Here is a 15,817-nt window from a genome sequence, read left to right on the forward strand (position 1 = left end):
TGCCAAAATGCCTTCCAGAGAAGTGCCACTTTATATCCACAGACACTTCCTGACAGTGCCCCTCCTTCCCCCAGACCATATTGGATTGGCAAATTGTGAAAAACCTCTGGAGGAAGGAAGCCGTGCCTGAGTACCTTAGAAGGGACCTTCTTGGTCATCTCCACTAACCACTGACATTAGTATAGATGCATGTCCTGGCTCTGAATTGGGACCCCAATAATTGGTAGATAGCATTTGGAACTTCTCAGAGACCATAGTTCATTGGAAAGGCTCCTAGCCCAGACAAAGGCTTAGGAGTGAGGGTGACACCCCGAAGTCCACAGAGCTGAAGCACAGCCAACCTGCTCTCAGCTGTTTCTTTTTTAAAAAAATATTTTATTTATTTCTCTTTAGAGGTCGGGGGGAAGGAGAGAGGGAGAGAAATATCAATGTATGCTTGCCTCTGCCAAGGACACACAATGTATCATGTGCCCCCTGCTGGGAAGTGGCCTGCAACCCAAGCATGTGCCCTGACTGGGAATTGAACCGCGATCCTCTGGTTCGCAGGCCTGTGCTCAATCCACTGAGCTGCACCAGCCAGGGCAGCTGTTTCTGAATTAGCAAAATGCTTACCCCCAGTTGGCTGAGAATAGGAAGCCTGAGCCCATTAAGGTCTGTGGGAAGGTCAAACTTGGAGATTCTCTGTCCTTTCTCAAGACTCCTGAGAGAAGGCTCCTGAGAGACTCCTGACTTCAGACCCATCTCAGCATTACCGAGTCCCACCAGTTTTTTAAAGCAGTGCGGAGGAGTCCCCAACACTGGCGCAACTGCCCCCAGACTCCTGGAAGGAAATCATCTAGCAAGCTGAGTCCCTTCCTGCCCCTTCCCTTTTCTTTGCTCTTGCCCCGGCCGTGGAGCCCTTACTGGCCTGGGCTCCAGGATCCATGGAGCCTGGCCTGGGCTGCCCACATCAACTTCCTGTCCCTTTTAGAAGGAAGAATTCCAAATTAGCACATATTTCAATGTCATCAGGCCTACTGAGGACAGGGGAAGTCATAAGTCTCATTTACAATCCATTATGGCCTTCATTTCCCACCAGGGAGCCAATTTCAGACAGTCCCAGAAGTTCAGGTGAGGATCTGTGAGGGGGGAGGCTGGGGATTTGGAGTCCAACTAAGGTGAAAAACAGATGAGTATTGATAAAAATGCTCTGGACTGGAATATATAACAAAGTTTTAAATTTCTTTCCCCATCCAAAACCTTGAAGCAGTTGTGGAAGAGGGAGATGAAAGGCCCCTTCAAAACCATCCCAAATAAACATAAAAATCTCAAGAGGTTGCTTACTGTTCAAGTACCACCCCCTTCACAATGACTGGTGGCCTCTTTCTGTATATTAATCTCAGAGATTCCACATTGCTCTGTGGAATCATATAAACATCACAGAAGGGATATTGGGACATGGGTAAGATTTCTCCCAACCCAAAGCATGCCAGTGGTCTCAGAATCTCTTCTGAGTTAAAAATCAGTCCCCTCTGCATTCAGACAAGGAAATTTCAGCTTAACTTTATTCTGGAGGAAGAAAGGGGAGAAAAATGTGTCTTCATCCCTCCCTTCTACCCGTCCTCCTTCTCTTTCAACATACATTTCTCAGATACCATAATCTGATGTATTAAATACTGTACCTAACCACAGATTGAAGACTCCATGAGTTCAGAGTCTGGGATCTCCTTTTATCTCTAGACAAATAAAGAGTTCAATTTCCCAGAGAGCAGTAAGGAGAAGACTGGGTGGAGATGAGAGCTGAATCATTATCAGACACCCCTAGGGTGACATACCTGTCTACTGCCCCCACAGACATTCCGCGCCCCTGAATCAGTGAGTGGGTGGGGCTAGGGGTATTGAGAGGAGGGGCACCTACCCTGCAGAAACCTGCCTTCTCACCCCCTACACACAGCAAGGATTGTGGGGTGGGTACACCCTGTGAACAGGGTGAAGAATTGAAAAGGAACAAAAGATGTAACCAGATTAAGGAAAGCTTAACTTGGTGAATGAGCCAGGAAACTGGTCCACTACATAGTTTTTTCTCATTTAAGACAATAAGTTTTTGCCGGGCCCTGGGGTGGCATTAGACTGAGAGTAAAATAATTCTTTCTTAATTCTTAGGAGCAGGGCAGCATAGTACAATGTGGTTCTTTTCAAACTTATGTTTAACTCCTATAACCCCAATACACAATATAGACATACATGTGGCTATTTTAGCCATTTGTGGAAACGGGAAACCCCGACCACTGGGCTCCTCCTACCTGGTGGCAACTTCTGAGGAATCCTCTGAACCCTCTGAAAACAACTGCTCTAGTTAAAAACCATACATTTTGGAGACAGATCTATTCCACTCCCCAGGCACATAAATAGTTGTATAACCTTGGTTATTAGGTTATAGAGCTACACTGAGCCCATTCTCTTCATCTGCAAAACAAAGATGATCATAGTAGTTATGCCCACTACTGTTATTACACTTCTCTGTTCTCTAGCAGGAAGCAGGAATGGGGCCCTGTTGATCAGAATAATCTTGGTGCAAGCCTCTGAACTCAGGTTTTCCCAAAAAAGCACTGGACAGTTGGACACTGGTTGTGTGGATCTGTGTGTGTGTAGGAGTAAGAGTATCTTGCCTTCCTGGAAGGAGCCATAATGGCCTGCCTAACCCCAATGCCTTGGCCTCCCTGTGGTGCCTGGTTGGTTCTGAGAAGGCACATTGAACCCAGTGCCTTGCCTCCATCACCTACTCCTGTGATCTACAGAGCCAGTTAAGAGTGGGTATCTTCTCTAGAAAATTTTAGGTTGCAAATTCTCCCCTACCAGTCAAATTCTTAAGAGAGGGTGATCTTTGAAACCCTGATGGATGCTCTGACAGTGTAGAAAGGATAGTGCTGTGATTACTTAAATCTTTGTGAGCCAACCTCTGTCTATAGTCCTGCCTCCTCTCAAAAGCAGCTGTATTTCCATTTCCACAACTAAGGATCTGGCACTAAACCAGATTTCCAGGCACTTGGAAGGATGGATTTAGAATTGAGTTCCAAGCACCTTCCTATGCACAAAACCTTGCTGGAGACACCGTGGGAAGAAAGGATGAATAATGGGACAAAGTTACTATTTTTAGAGAGCTCTCTGAGGAGACAAGAAATAAACGCAGGACATAGCTGCAAACCCAGAAGTAGAATCAAGTAGATATGAAGTCATAACTGAATAAATGTACCTATATAAATGAAAGGAGATGGTAAAATAGCACACATCCAAAGCTCTGTAAATGCGTTGAAGAGAGAGGGAAGCTGGTTAGTCATATTTTGACTTGAAGATGGGCTTTGAAATTCAGATAAGCTTATAGCAGTATGCTCCAGTGGAGAGGATGATGGGAATAGGAGAATGACCACCATGGAATTTCCAGGGGAATTTGGTTGGCGTTCTTACCTGCTTTGTTTTCTGGGACTGATTTTTAAACAGATAAGATTCACATACCATAAAACTCATCCTTCTAAAGTGTACAGTTCATTATTTTTTATATATGCACAAAGTTGTACAAATATCACCACAATTTAATCCAGAACATTTCATCACTCCAAAAACCCCTCCGTACCCATTAGCAGTAGGACTGAACTTTCTAAAATGGCAAATCTAGGCCATGAAAAGATGGCAAGAAATGCTCACTGAAACCCCACTCTCGGTAACAGTAAGAAAGCTTTACAGAAATTTTTTTAAAGTCAAAGATAAAAAGGTCTGTGACCCTCATGGCCTGTTGCCTAAGCCAGCTCACATTTAGCCATCTGATTTGATGATGTTCTAATACACACCATATGCTTTTGAAATCCTTCAACACCAACATGCTCATTTCTTTCTCCATATAGGTCAACAGTGAGTGGTGTAGAGAGAGAAGGCAAAGTCAGAGGCTGAGAGAAAAGAAAGAAGTTCCTTTCCCAAAACCTATCCCATTAAGAGAAAGTTACCAGACCTGTCTGGTAAGAGAAACTGGGTCACTTTCAGAGCGCACAGGGGGAGTCACTTGCCCTAGTCCAGAGACTCTGCCTGGTTTGGAAATCCAACACACTTCCAACAAAGAGAAGAAAACAGGGGACTCAGAAGGCATCACAGTGGTCCTGCCAGTTTCCCCTGTAGAATTACTAACTCTGATAAGAGCCCTTCAATTTTGAGTTCCATGATGTGGCCAAACTTGGATTCTGATGAAGCTGGATTGAGTTCCTGCAGTCACGCCAGCAATTTTCAGGGGGTCCAGTGAGCATGCAGGTCAGCTTTGGCAGTAAAGACTGGGCCTGACTGTTGATTCTGCTTTTGGCACAGAAATGCTGGGTAAATCCTAGACTATTATAGATGCTAGAAGGATTAATAATAGCTAACATGTACTATGAACTACTCTAAGTGCATTTATTTTTCTCAAATTTCACAGCAACTCTTAAGAGGAAGGCACTATTTTTTAATCCTCACTTTATAAACGAGGACACAAAAATTAAGCAAGATTAAAGGACCTTGGCCAATTAAGGATGGGAGTCAACCCAGGCGGTTTGACTCCAGAACTCAGGTTTCGAGAGCCTTAAATTCAAGCCCCTTTAGATACAGAAGGGGAAACTAAGGCCCAGGAAGGTATAATGGCTTTGTCAAGGTCCCACAACGAAGTCTAGGTCCCACAACACCATCTAAGCCTCCTGCCCACTAGTTCGGGGCTGCCTTGGATTCTGGTGTGTGCTGTAGACCCTTTGGTGGCCTCTTCCCAGCCGGCCCTGCCAGCCAGGCACCCAAGGTTAAGCAAATGACTCAAAGGGAGGGGACTGCTTTTTCCGGACCGCCCCGTTCCGCTGCTTTGCGGATCCTAGATCCCGGGTCCGGCGGGTAGCAACTTGTTTGAGTGAAACCCGGAAAGTGCCGCCCCTGGCTTTCGGCAGGCGTTGAGGGATGCTCAGTTCAGCAAAGCAGTATCGACACCCGCAAAGTCCGGGGCGTCAGAAGGCGCGGCGCGCGGCCGCCGCTCACGCTCCCATTGGCCAGTATTTCGAGCAGCCCCCTCCCGTGATTGGACAATATAGGCGTCGGGCCCACCTTCAGCCGGCACCACCCTAGGCGGCCGCAGAGCTGGGCGTGAGGCTTCCGGGATGGGAGGCTGCGGGGTCAGAAGCGCGAGAAGTAGCTTAGTTCCACGAGGCTCTGCCCACCCAGCTAGCGCCTCCTCTCCGCCAGCCCGTCCCATTCTGTCCCGTCTGCGCAGGCTGTGGTGCGTTCTCCTCTCCTCAGAACTGGGCTTTTTAATAGTGGCGTCACACTTCTGCCCCGGATCGCACTTCCCGCCTCTCAGTTCTGAGCAACCGATGGGACTATCTCCCTCTTTCAAATCGGGGGCAGGGGCGTGGATTCAATGCTGCTCACTACAGCATATTCGTACGGGGCTGTCCTTAGACCTTATACCTGAGGCTTCACTGGTTTTCTGCCCCCTCGTATCTGAGCTCTTCAGCAGAAGAGCCTTAGAGCCGCCTTTGCGCTCACCTGACCCTCCCCGGACCAGACCTGTTTGTTTGGGGCCTGATGGAGAGAGCCGGACCCCAGCTTCTCACCTAGTCACTGGCCCCAAAGTCTTGCGTGCGGGTCACTAAACCAGCCCTGTGGGAAGTTAGGGCCCCAAATCATAGGGCCAAAAATCAGGTTTTCTGTAAATCATACACCAATACTAGTCCCAGCCCTCCGCCAATAACTGGAAAAGACAGGAGGAGTGTCACAAGGGAACTTTATTGAGAGGAAACATGGTCACACCCAGCAGACATGCTTTCCCTCTCATTCTGAGTCTCTCTCTCTCTCTCTCACACACACACACACACACTCTCATCTCCAGCCTCTGCCACACAGTCCACTTCTCAGCCACAAGGGTGGGACACTCCTCAATTCCTAAGATCCAGAGGCAGCAGGGGCAGGAAGGAGTCAAGAGGGAGAAGGAAATGACCTAGTTCACAGGTGGGGTCTCAGGGAGCAGGTACAGAGAGCAGGGCTGGGTGAGCACCCAGCAGCGCCAGAAGAGTGGGATCCAATGGTTCCAGGAGGCCCCGGTTCCGCTAGTCCCTCTTAATGGAGCTTCTCTGAGCTGGGGCAGAGCATTTAGGGAAAAGGGTCGGGCCTCCCACCCCATACTAGTCCTCTCTGCTAGGGGTGGGGGCCCGGAGTGGGCAGGGCAGGGCAGGGCAGGGAGGGTAGCAGTGTGGTTCAGCTCTGGGGCTCCTCCGGTGCTTCACCCGCCTCTTCTCCAGCACTGTCAGCCGTCCACAGAGTCAGGTTGTCTCGAAGCAGCTGCATGATGAGGGTACTGTCTTTGTAGGAGTCCTCACTGAGGGTGTGCAGGTCAGCCATGGCCTCATCGAAGGTGGTCTTGGCCAGTGAGATGGCCTCCTCAGGGCTATTGGCGATCTCATAGTGGAAAACAGAAAAGTTCAGGGCCAAGCCCAGGCGGATGGGGTTGGTGGGTGGCATCTCCTTCTTGCTGATGTCCATCGCCTCCTGGTAGGCTGACCGGGCAGAGTCGATGATACGCTTCTTGTCGTCACCGGTGGCCACCTCGGCCAGGTATCGGTAATAGTCACCCTTCATTTTCAGGTAGAAGACCTGGCTTTCGGCATCACCAGCCTTCTTGATTAGGTGGGTGTCCAGAAGGCTCAGCACAGTGTCGCACACGCCCCGGAGCTCAGTCTCCACCTTCTCCCGGTACTCTTGAACCTCTGGGCCTTTCTCCTCCGAGCCTTCCTCATTGCTTTTCTGCTCAATACTGGACAGGACCCTCCAGGCAGCCCTCTGGCCACCCACCACATTCTTGTAGGCCACTGACAGCAGGTTTCGCTCTTCGCAGGAAAGCTCTTCACCCTTTTCCACAGCGCTTTTCATGAAGGCTGCCATGTCCTCATAGCGTTCAGCCTGCTCTGCCAACTTGGCCTTCTGGATTAGACTTGCTCTCTCCATGGCTCTGGGGACAGACAGACAGGCGTTGGGCTAACTGGCTGCCTCAGGATCAAGCTGGGTTCTGCGCCTCTCCAGTTCCCTGCCTGCCTTTTGGCTGGACGGCCTGGCCCAGAGAAGGGTGGGGAGGGAGGGGCAAAGGGAGGGACTGGGGACCTGGACCTCCCTCTCTCTGCTCTTCTCACACCCTTTCCGGTCTTCCTTAAAGGTAAAAGGGCTGGGATGTGGGGTGAGTCATCCGGACAGTCAGCAGGAGAATCTGGGCGTTGGCCCCACCTGCACAAGCACCTTTCCAGGCTCTATTACATAGGTGCCCGCCTACATTAGGTAGCTGCCCCAGTTTCTCAAATCATATTCTCCTTCACGGTGTCCTTCCAGGGGCTAAGGATGGCTTCACCACCTGGCTGTGTCAGCCTGGGCAGACCCCATAAACCCAGGTGTGGAAGGATGGTGTTCCTATTCCTATCAGATAGGTTCTCCCCTTGGTTCAGGTGAGATCATTCATGTTTAGTTAGGTCTCTGCAGTTTCCCAAGCACCTCCATATCCATTATTAATTTAATCCTTACTGCATCTCTGAGGTGGGCAGGAATGTGACTACTACCCTACTTTAGAGATAGGAATACTAAGGCTCAGAGAGGGATAAGATTTGCTCAAGGTCACACAGCTACTAAGTCCCCTGCATCCTACTTCCTTTGGTTTCTCTCCCATCAAGGCCTTGGACTTGTGAGCTCCAGGATGTATTTAGAAGTGAGATCCAAGCTTCTTGAAATGGTTCCATCCCCCATCCTCATTCTCCCTTAGGGTTGTGTCCCCTCTGAGCTTCCAGAATGCACAGGTGGCAGTTTTCAGGGTGCCACTTAATGAGGTGTTTAATGAGCAGCCTCTGACGCTCCAGCCCAGCCGCTGTAATTAGTCACCCAGTAGGTTTGTTGGACACCTTTCTCATTGCAGCACAATTTTCCCTTTTAAGTTGGTGGCCTGTTGCCACTTGTTTGAGGACTTACCCTCTGGCTCTCCACGCCAGGTCACCTGCCCCCTCCAAGTCTCCAGCCATCCTGTATCAGTGGGGCTCACAAGAGGTGGGGGCCCAGCTTGCTGTCTGCCCCACTTTCCTGCCTGACTCAGCTCACCTTCTGTCAGAGGCTGGGAAGCAGGCCACCTGGGTGCTCAGCCCAGTTTGGTTCCCCAGGGGGGATGCTAGCAACTGGGGAGAGAGATGGGACCAAGAAAAAGGAGGTGGCGATGACACACACCATTCTGTTTTATGGGGCAGCAGTCCAGCTGAGCACTGCCTCCCATAGCCTGCCTCTCAGAATTTCTCCTGCCCCTTCCCTTTGACCATGACCCACCTGTGACCTGTGTCAGAGGCCTCAGAGATGGAGAGGTCTCTGTTGCCAACTTTCTGTCCCTGTTAGCTGTGGCACTGTCCCTGTGCAGCCAAGAGTTATGTTGGCACTGTGCCCATGAAGGTGGGTTCCTGCTTATCTGCCCCACCCCTAGCTAAAGCTCAGGTGGGGCTCAGGGTGGGGCTCTCCTTACCAGGATCCTGCCAGCTTAATCCTGGAGCCAGGACCAGTTCACAGGCCTGTCCCTCCCCGAGTCCGAGTCCATGTCCATCTTGGTGTGTGAATACCCATCCTCCCCTTCTGGAGAGAGGGAGGCTTAGGCCCAAGGAAGAGCTTTGCCCCTTAGGAGGAAAAGTAGCGACATATCTGGGCTGATGCTACAGGTTTCCCAAGGAAGCCGAAGCAGATATCCTGAAGGCTTGGCTCAAATCAGACAGAAAAAGATGGAAAGGAAATACAACTTACAGAGGGCATCTTTAAGTAGTGAGATTGTGAGTGGTTGTTTTCCCTTTTTGTATTCTCAAGTTACTGAGCATGAATGTGCAATATTTTTCTGAGAGACAGAATAGCCAGTATCTTTGGAATCAGACCAGCTGGGTTCAGTTCTATTGTGGCCTGTGCCAAGTGACTTCACCTCTGTGAGCCTGTTTTCTTAAGTGTAAAATGGGGCTTGTTGGGAGGATTAAATTAGTTGGTGGAATGCACTTAGTTGAGTGGATGACAGTTATTATTATGAGAAAAAAAATCCGACCAACTTTATTATTCTAAGCATATACACTCACAGCATGAACATGGAACTGGGGCCTCAGAAATGAGGAAGGACCCCACACCAGGTCTCAGTCAAAGACCAAATGGAGCCTGCTCAGCTGGGTGCCCACATGGGAAAGAAGATGGATCAACGGTCAGAGGTGCTCACTCTACACTACCTCCTCCTTCTCCATCTTGGACATTCCTCCAGCCCTATGCAGGGCTGTGGGCCCTCAGGGACCTTCCTTTGAGTAGTCACCCAGTCCAGGCTTTCCAAGTCATGGAGGAAAGCTGGAGATCCCAGAACAGCATAAACCTGGGAGGCAGGGCTTGGCAATTTGGGGGCTATTTCTGTCTGTAGGGAGTGAGCATGCCCCTTTTATCACTCAAGCCAGGAGGCCTCGTGGCAGGTGGCACCAGCAAGCTCCATGCCCTCAACACAGATGGGAAGCCCCTTCACTCCTCTCTCTCCCCTGTTGAATCTGAGAGTCAGGAAGCCTGACATCTCCGCTGCCCGCTCTGGCCTGTTGATTCTGACTCAGTTCCTGTCTCGAGCACCTCCCTTTGCCTCTAGGCCTCCATTTCCCAAGTCCAGAAGCCCAGGCAGGCGGGAGGCAGCAGGCCTCAGCAGGGCACAGAGTTCCAGTCAGCTGTCTGAGTCAGCAGCACAGGAGCTGGGGCTGCAGCCCAAAGGGGCTTTCCTCATCCTGCCTACTACCTCCCACCCTTCTGTGTAATATCCATTCTACCAGCAGGCTTATGGACTCTGATCCCATAGACAACCAATCCTTCTTAGCTGGTAAACAGGCGTTGAAGGGTTGTGGTACAGAGAAGGGCAGAAAGCAACTACCGTATTTCGTCATGTATAATGTGCACTTTTTTGCCCAAATTTTTGAGGGAAAAAATAAGGATGCCCACTATACACGGGTAGTACCTGAAATACCTTTTATCTGTTCTTGAGTTTTGTAACTATTTGTGACATAAAATTTCTTGTACCATAATATGTTAAAAATAAATGCTAAAATTCCTTTATAGTACAAAAAAATACAAGTATCTAAATATAAATAAATAAATAATTGAATTAAAATATTGAAACAAAAGATTTTTTTCCTGGAAGTTTGGGCCAAAAACGTGGGTTTGCATTATACATGGGAGCGTGGTATACACAGAAAAATACAGTAGTTTCTGCCTTTATCCACTGAGAACAGGATTAGGGCTCTGACTAAAGCAGGAGGGACTCTAGTTAAGATTCTGGGGAAAATTTCCTAGGAAATTCTTCCAGTCTTGGCAGGATCAAACTAAATAGGTGACTACAGAACCTACAGCATCTTCTCCCCCTGGCTGGTTGTGAACCAGAGAGTTCAGTTATCCAGCTGAGAGCTCACTCCACTAGTTGTCTTTGGTGTGTGGGGGTGATGGGGGGATTAGATTACTTTGAGTCAGCTATCCTGACACTTTTCCTCCTTAACATACTACTTAAAGTATCCCACATTTCCTCCTTAACATACTACTTAAAGAATCCCACATTTCCTAGACCAGTCCAGTCTAGGACATGGTGTGGAATTTTCAGAAAGAATGGAATGAGTTCAGGGTGTGGGACTGCATTCCAACTCTGTTATAATAAGGCCTTGGGCAGGTTCCTGGCTNAGCTCACTCCACTAGTTGTCTTTGGTGTGTGGGGGTGATGGGGGGATTAGATTACTTTGAGTCAGCTATCCTGACACTTTTCCTCCTTAACATACTACTTAAAGTATCCCACATTTCCTAGACCAGTCCAGTCTAGGATATGGTGTGGAATTTTCAGAAAGAATGGAATGAGTTCAGGGTGTGGGACTGCATTCCAACTCTGTTATAATAAGGCCTTGGGCAGGTTCCTGGCTCTGAGCCTCAGTTTCTCTGTTGATGCAAGGAGGTCCTGCAGATCTAAGCCCTCTGCTGGTTGTGAATGACGTTCTTTAATTTTAGGGTTTTTCCTTCTGAGAAGCAGCCCTATTCATTCCTTGGGTAGTGCAGAAGGGTCAGAGGTCAAGTTCAAATCCTAAATTTGCTACTTTATCGGCTGGGAGACCCTGGACAACTCCTGTGCCTTCCTTGAGCCAGTTCCCTCATCTGTAAAAAGGCTTCCTTATAGCTCACGTGAGAAAACAGGCCTGGCACTTGGCAAGTCCTTGCTACATGACTGCAGTAGTTATTTATTTTTATTTTATTTTATTTTTTAGCTCTCAGAACACTGTGTGCACATCTTGTTGCGGGGAGGCAGCTGGGAGGAGGGAAGGCTCCATGAGAGTGTTACCCTGGGCTGGGCTCAGTTCAGGGGTGTGACAGCCCCAGACTAGAGTCAAACCCTCAGTCACGGTCTAGGCTGGGACCTTTCAGAGTTCAGAGATCAGCTAAGGCTTGAAGGTCTCTGGAACTGAGACCAGGAGTTCTTGAAGGGGCAGAGTGTAGAGGATGCTGGTCACTCTAACTTTGCTGTGCCTTTTTAACATCTCCAAATAGCACTGATCAACTGCAACAAAGCCGGCAGCTGTGAGCCAGCAGTTCTCCTGCACATTCATTGCAGGCCCCACCCCAGACCCCAAAGTAAAGGTGGCACCAGCCAGCCAAGGGTACAGCAAGAAGAGGGACATCTTTATTTTGGTTTAAAAAGGTACAGAACAGCAGACAAGCAGCCCCCAGCTGTGGGTCCAGCAGATTTCTGAAGCTTACCCTGGTTTCCTTTAGTTCCTCTGTAGAACAAGGGGCGGTCCAAGCTAACTCAGCCCCTCAGTGCCTGGAGCAAAAGGTACAAGCATCCTCCTTGCAACCTACCTACCCTGGTGCTGGGGGGTGGAGGGGGCCGTGGGAACAGTGTTGAACCAGTTGTGCTTAAAACAGTTACCAAACTTGTTCAGCAGCGTCATCAACCATCAACACCCCAGACAGCTCCTGAAGAAACCTGCTCAGCTCGACTATGGCTATGTCTGATTCTGGGGGGAAGGGAGGCAGGCTGTAAGACAAGATTCCTAAAGAGTCTTGACACCTTACAAATCTGGGGAAGGAAAAGTAAGGTGGAAGAGGGGAGGGCGAGTTTCAGCATAGTATTATATACCATTGTGCTGATAGCTGCGCTATGGCTTTTTTACACTCTGGCCGGCATGGAGCAGGAATAGGGGCAAAGAGGCCAGCCCCTGCCCCCTGTGGGGGGACTCTAGAGTACACATGTGTGGGGCAGGCTTGGGGGTAGACCCTGTAGGCACAGATGGTGGCAGATGGGCCACAGGTTAGGCAGGTAGAGGTGCTGGGTGCCTGGCTTCCCCCAGGCCACTCCTGGAGAGGCAGAGAGCCGCAGTCCTCAGGAGGTCCTTAAGCCCCTGCACACACTGGAGATCCCGGGCAGGACAGCAAAGAAGGAGAAGAGAGAGGGTTAGCGGGATTGGGAGGGAAGAGGAGGCCTGCAGGGGTGCCACAGCACCTGCCTTTTCCCATGGATGGGCCAAAACTCCGCAGCAGGCAACGAAGCAGGAGAGGAAAAGGGCAGGTGAAAGCTCAGGAGGGACAGAAAGCCAGGACACAGTGTTAGTGATCAAGGGCCCCTGCACCCCAGGACACCACCAGAACAGGCCCAAGCACCTCAGAGCAGGTATGCCATCCTTTCTCCAGCCTCACCCTTTACCTCCTGTGCCAGATGGAGAGCTGCTGTGTGCGAAGCTACTTCCTCATCGGCAGCGGGGCTGGGCTCTTAGATCCCCACGCCCCCATCCTTCAGCTCTGCGGGGAGCCCTCAGGACCCTACCACCGCCAGCATACACACCACACCACACACCAGACAGATGAATGGGCTCCATGAGGTTGGCGAGGCATGCGATGAGGATGAGATGGGTGTGTAAGGGGAGTGGGCAGTGCTGGCCGACAGGGGATATGTGGTCTTACCAGCTAACCCTCTGCAAAGAGGACTGTTAGCTCCCCTCAGGCTGTGCAGGAGATGGCAAAATCCTGACAGGTGTCCTCCTGGAGGAGATACCAGAGAGGTGGGCCAGTGTTACGAGGTGTCTGGCTGGGCTCTGCTGCCCAGATGGGGGGTGGGGGGGACCAGGAAGGCGCTGGCTCTCAAACTGCAATCTACCATCTCCTGAACATTTTCTTAGCCGAGCAGTCACTGGGGGTCAGAGTAAAAAGACAGCAAGGAAGAAGGGCTTGGGGGTCTCCAAGACCCTGAGGCAGGGGAAGGCACAGGGGACAGAATGGCCTCTTCTCACTCACCTATGGGGCCTAGCTGCCTCTCTATTCTGCCTCCAATAGACAGACTCCAGCCAGGAGAGGAGAACTTTAGCCGGGTCGATGGGCTGCCTGCCTTTTCTGTCTCCCCAGGAAAGACTGAGTTTGACTGAAAGGACAGCTACCATTTGGGGCCTCAGCAAAGTATGAGCAAACAAAAACCAACCAAAGCAAATCAACTCTTAAAAACAAACATTTTATTACAAGCAGAAAAGAATACTGGCTTAAATAAAAGGCAGATGGGAGTCCCTCCTCCAGCCAGTTTCCTCCCCACCTCCCAGCGCTACTGCAGCTTGGCTCAGGGCACTGGGGTTGGGGCAAAGCTGTTTGTCCCAGAGGGGACCCTTGCTGGCTGCCATTTCTCAGCAGCCTGTGACCCACTAGCCTCTGGAACAAGGAAGGGCAAGATGAGGGGACTTCCTGTGTCACTTTCCAAGGACTTCTGCCCACTTGAAGGGCAAAGGAGGGGGACAGAGGGACATTTCCTATCTACTTTGATAAGAAACTATAGCTCCCAGCAGAGGAGGGACATCCTCTGAGTCTCTGGCCTAGATTCAGGCCAATCTTCAGTTGCCTCAGCCCTGCTCCTTCCTTCCTTTTCTGTGGACAGAGGCCTCCAGTTGGCAGAGTTTCTCTGTCCCCTAGCCCCTAGCACTGGGTCCCATACTCAGGGTTTGGAGGAAGGGGTGTGGCTTGTAGGATGGCAGCCGCTCCCCACAGCCATTACCCCATCCACCACACCCAGCTTCGGCCTGTCTAGGCAGATCCCAGCTAGATGCCTCACCTGAGGCCTGGGTGGCAGGGGTGGGGTAGGGCTTGGCTGAGTCCCTAGCCACTGCCTGTCTTAAGTCCCTGAAGGAGGGAAAGGTAGCAGGACAGGGGCTGAGCCACAGCAGGAGCCTAGGGGTCTCTAGTAACCAATGTACATGTTCCCTGTCCCCATGGTACAGGCTGCTCCTGCTGTTGCCAGCCTACACTGGAGGGGGATGGCAGGGAAGGGGGCAGCCCAAGGCATGTGGGGAAGTGGGCACCAGCCACATTTGTACAAGGGCTAGCGTGTGTGTGCACGCATACACACACTCATTCACAGCCAGAAGGTCTCTAGCAAAAACTTATTAAAACCAACTTGCCTTCTTATAACCCTTAAGCTGACACTACAGAGACAGCAATTTGGCTTTTCTTCTTCTTCCATTTAAAAATGCTATGTAAAAAAGAGGTCTATAAAATTGTGCAAAATACCCAGCATTAATAAACCCGTTTCAAGTATTGCCAGTATGAGTATAATCTACCCATCCCAGATTTGACTTGGGAGAGAGATGGGGGCCAGGCTGGGATCCCACAGAGAACCCTCCTTGGGCAGACAAAGGGCAAGGCCCCCCACTTCCTAGTGTGCTGCCCAGGAATCATGTAGGAGCTGAGGTCTTTGAGTGCCTGGCCGACTGGTTTGGCTTCCTCTGACACAGGCTGCCCCTCTACCCACCTCCCAACTCTACCTTCTCTACCTAGAACCCAGCTCCATCATACTGGCCAACTCCATACAAAAAAATAAAAACTAAAGAAAAAACAATGATCATCACACAAAAAAATGAAGGAGCTCGCAAACCAAAGCAGCCCAAGGAAGCATCCTCTCCCACAGCGCACGGTCCAGGGCCAACTGCTCATGGGCTGTGCCTCACTCCAGGACCCTGGCTCAGTCAGGCTCAGCAGCTTCCCCAAATGGGACGCATCACACTCAGTCCACACCCTCACTCACACAGGGCTCGCCCTGGCACAGAGACTCAGTGTGGTCCTCTGGGTGGCCTGGCCCTGGTCTCTATCCTGTAGCTCCTGCCACTGACCAGCTTTGGTGGGGATCTCAGGCCCATGAATGTGGGAACCTGGGTTTGGGGAGCAGAGGGTACAGCCATGGAACAGTGTAGGGACAGCCACGCAGGGTGGGAAATAAATACGAAAAGATGAGTCTTTGGCAGGTCTGCTTCGCTTGGGTGGAATGGGGAGGGTCCCAGCAGGTGTGGAAGGTGGCAGGTGAGTGCAGAAGGGCAAATAGGCCAGCAGGTGGCAAGGACTGAGCCTGGTTCAGGGGTGGCCTCCTACCATGCTGGCATCAGGCTTGGCTCCACAGGCTGGGTCGTCGCTTCTGATGGGTGAGGGCAACACGGAGTCAGACTGCACAAATCCCCTCCGGTCAATCAGGCTTCCAAAATACAAGGGGAACACGTGAGGGCCCTGCCTGACTCCAGAGTTCCAGATGGTGGCAGGGCTAGGGGTGCCGGGCAGGGGGAGGCTAGATGGCAGAGTTCACAGCCTGCCCAGGGGAAATCCAAGCCCTAGAAAGTCTGAAGAAAAGACAGCTGTCCTCCCACTGGGGGATCATGACTCCTCCTTTCCAAAAGGACCCTCTCTGCACCACCGGCACCTAGCCTTTGGCCACAGAATTTATTCAATGTTAATTCAAACTTGTCCACCCTTCTGTGTGACTGCCAAGAAGCCA

General features: G+C 50.7%; 2 protein-coding genes across 7 annotated transcripts in view; both read right to left on the reverse strand.

Annotated features, from left to right (window-relative positions):
• Positions 1-5,744: 5,744 nt before the first annotated feature.
• Positions 5,745-7,081, reverse strand: SFN (stratifin). The gene has a single exon (XM_037032720.1). The coding sequence runs from the start codon at positions 6,976-6,978 to the stop codon at positions 6,232-6,234; it is 747 nt and encodes a 248-aa protein (XP_036888615.1). The 5' UTR covers positions 6,979-7,081; the 3' UTR covers positions 5,745-6,231.
• A 234-nt stretch (positions 7,082-7,315) lies between these two features.
• ZDHHC18 (zDHHC palmitoyltransferase 18) overlaps positions 7,316-15,817 on the reverse strand; it is a 33,090-nt gene continuing 24,588 nt past the window's right edge. The window contains exons 8-10 of one of the 6 annotated variants that reach the window (XM_037032713.1): positions 15,421-15,520; positions 8,516-8,663; positions 7,316-8,180 (exon numbers count right to left, since the gene is read on the reverse strand). In XM_037032713.1, coding sequence (XP_036888608.1) covers positions 8,113-8,180; positions 8,516-8,663; positions 15,421-15,520 — 316 coding nt within the window. In that variant the 3' untranslated portion in view covers positions 7,316-8,112. The other 5 variants (XM_037032717.1, XM_037032715.1, XM_037032716.1 and 2 more) reach the window with 5 other exon arrangements.

This window comes from Sturnira hondurensis, unplaced genomic scaffold (assembly GCF_014824575.4).
Source record: "Sturnira hondurensis isolate 20B ecotype Veracruz unplaced genomic scaffold, ASM1482457v3 Scaffold0021555, whole genome shotgun sequence".
In the NCBI taxonomy this organism is placed as follows: Eukaryota; Metazoa; Chordata; class Mammalia; order Chiroptera; family Phyllostomidae; genus Sturnira; species Sturnira hondurensis.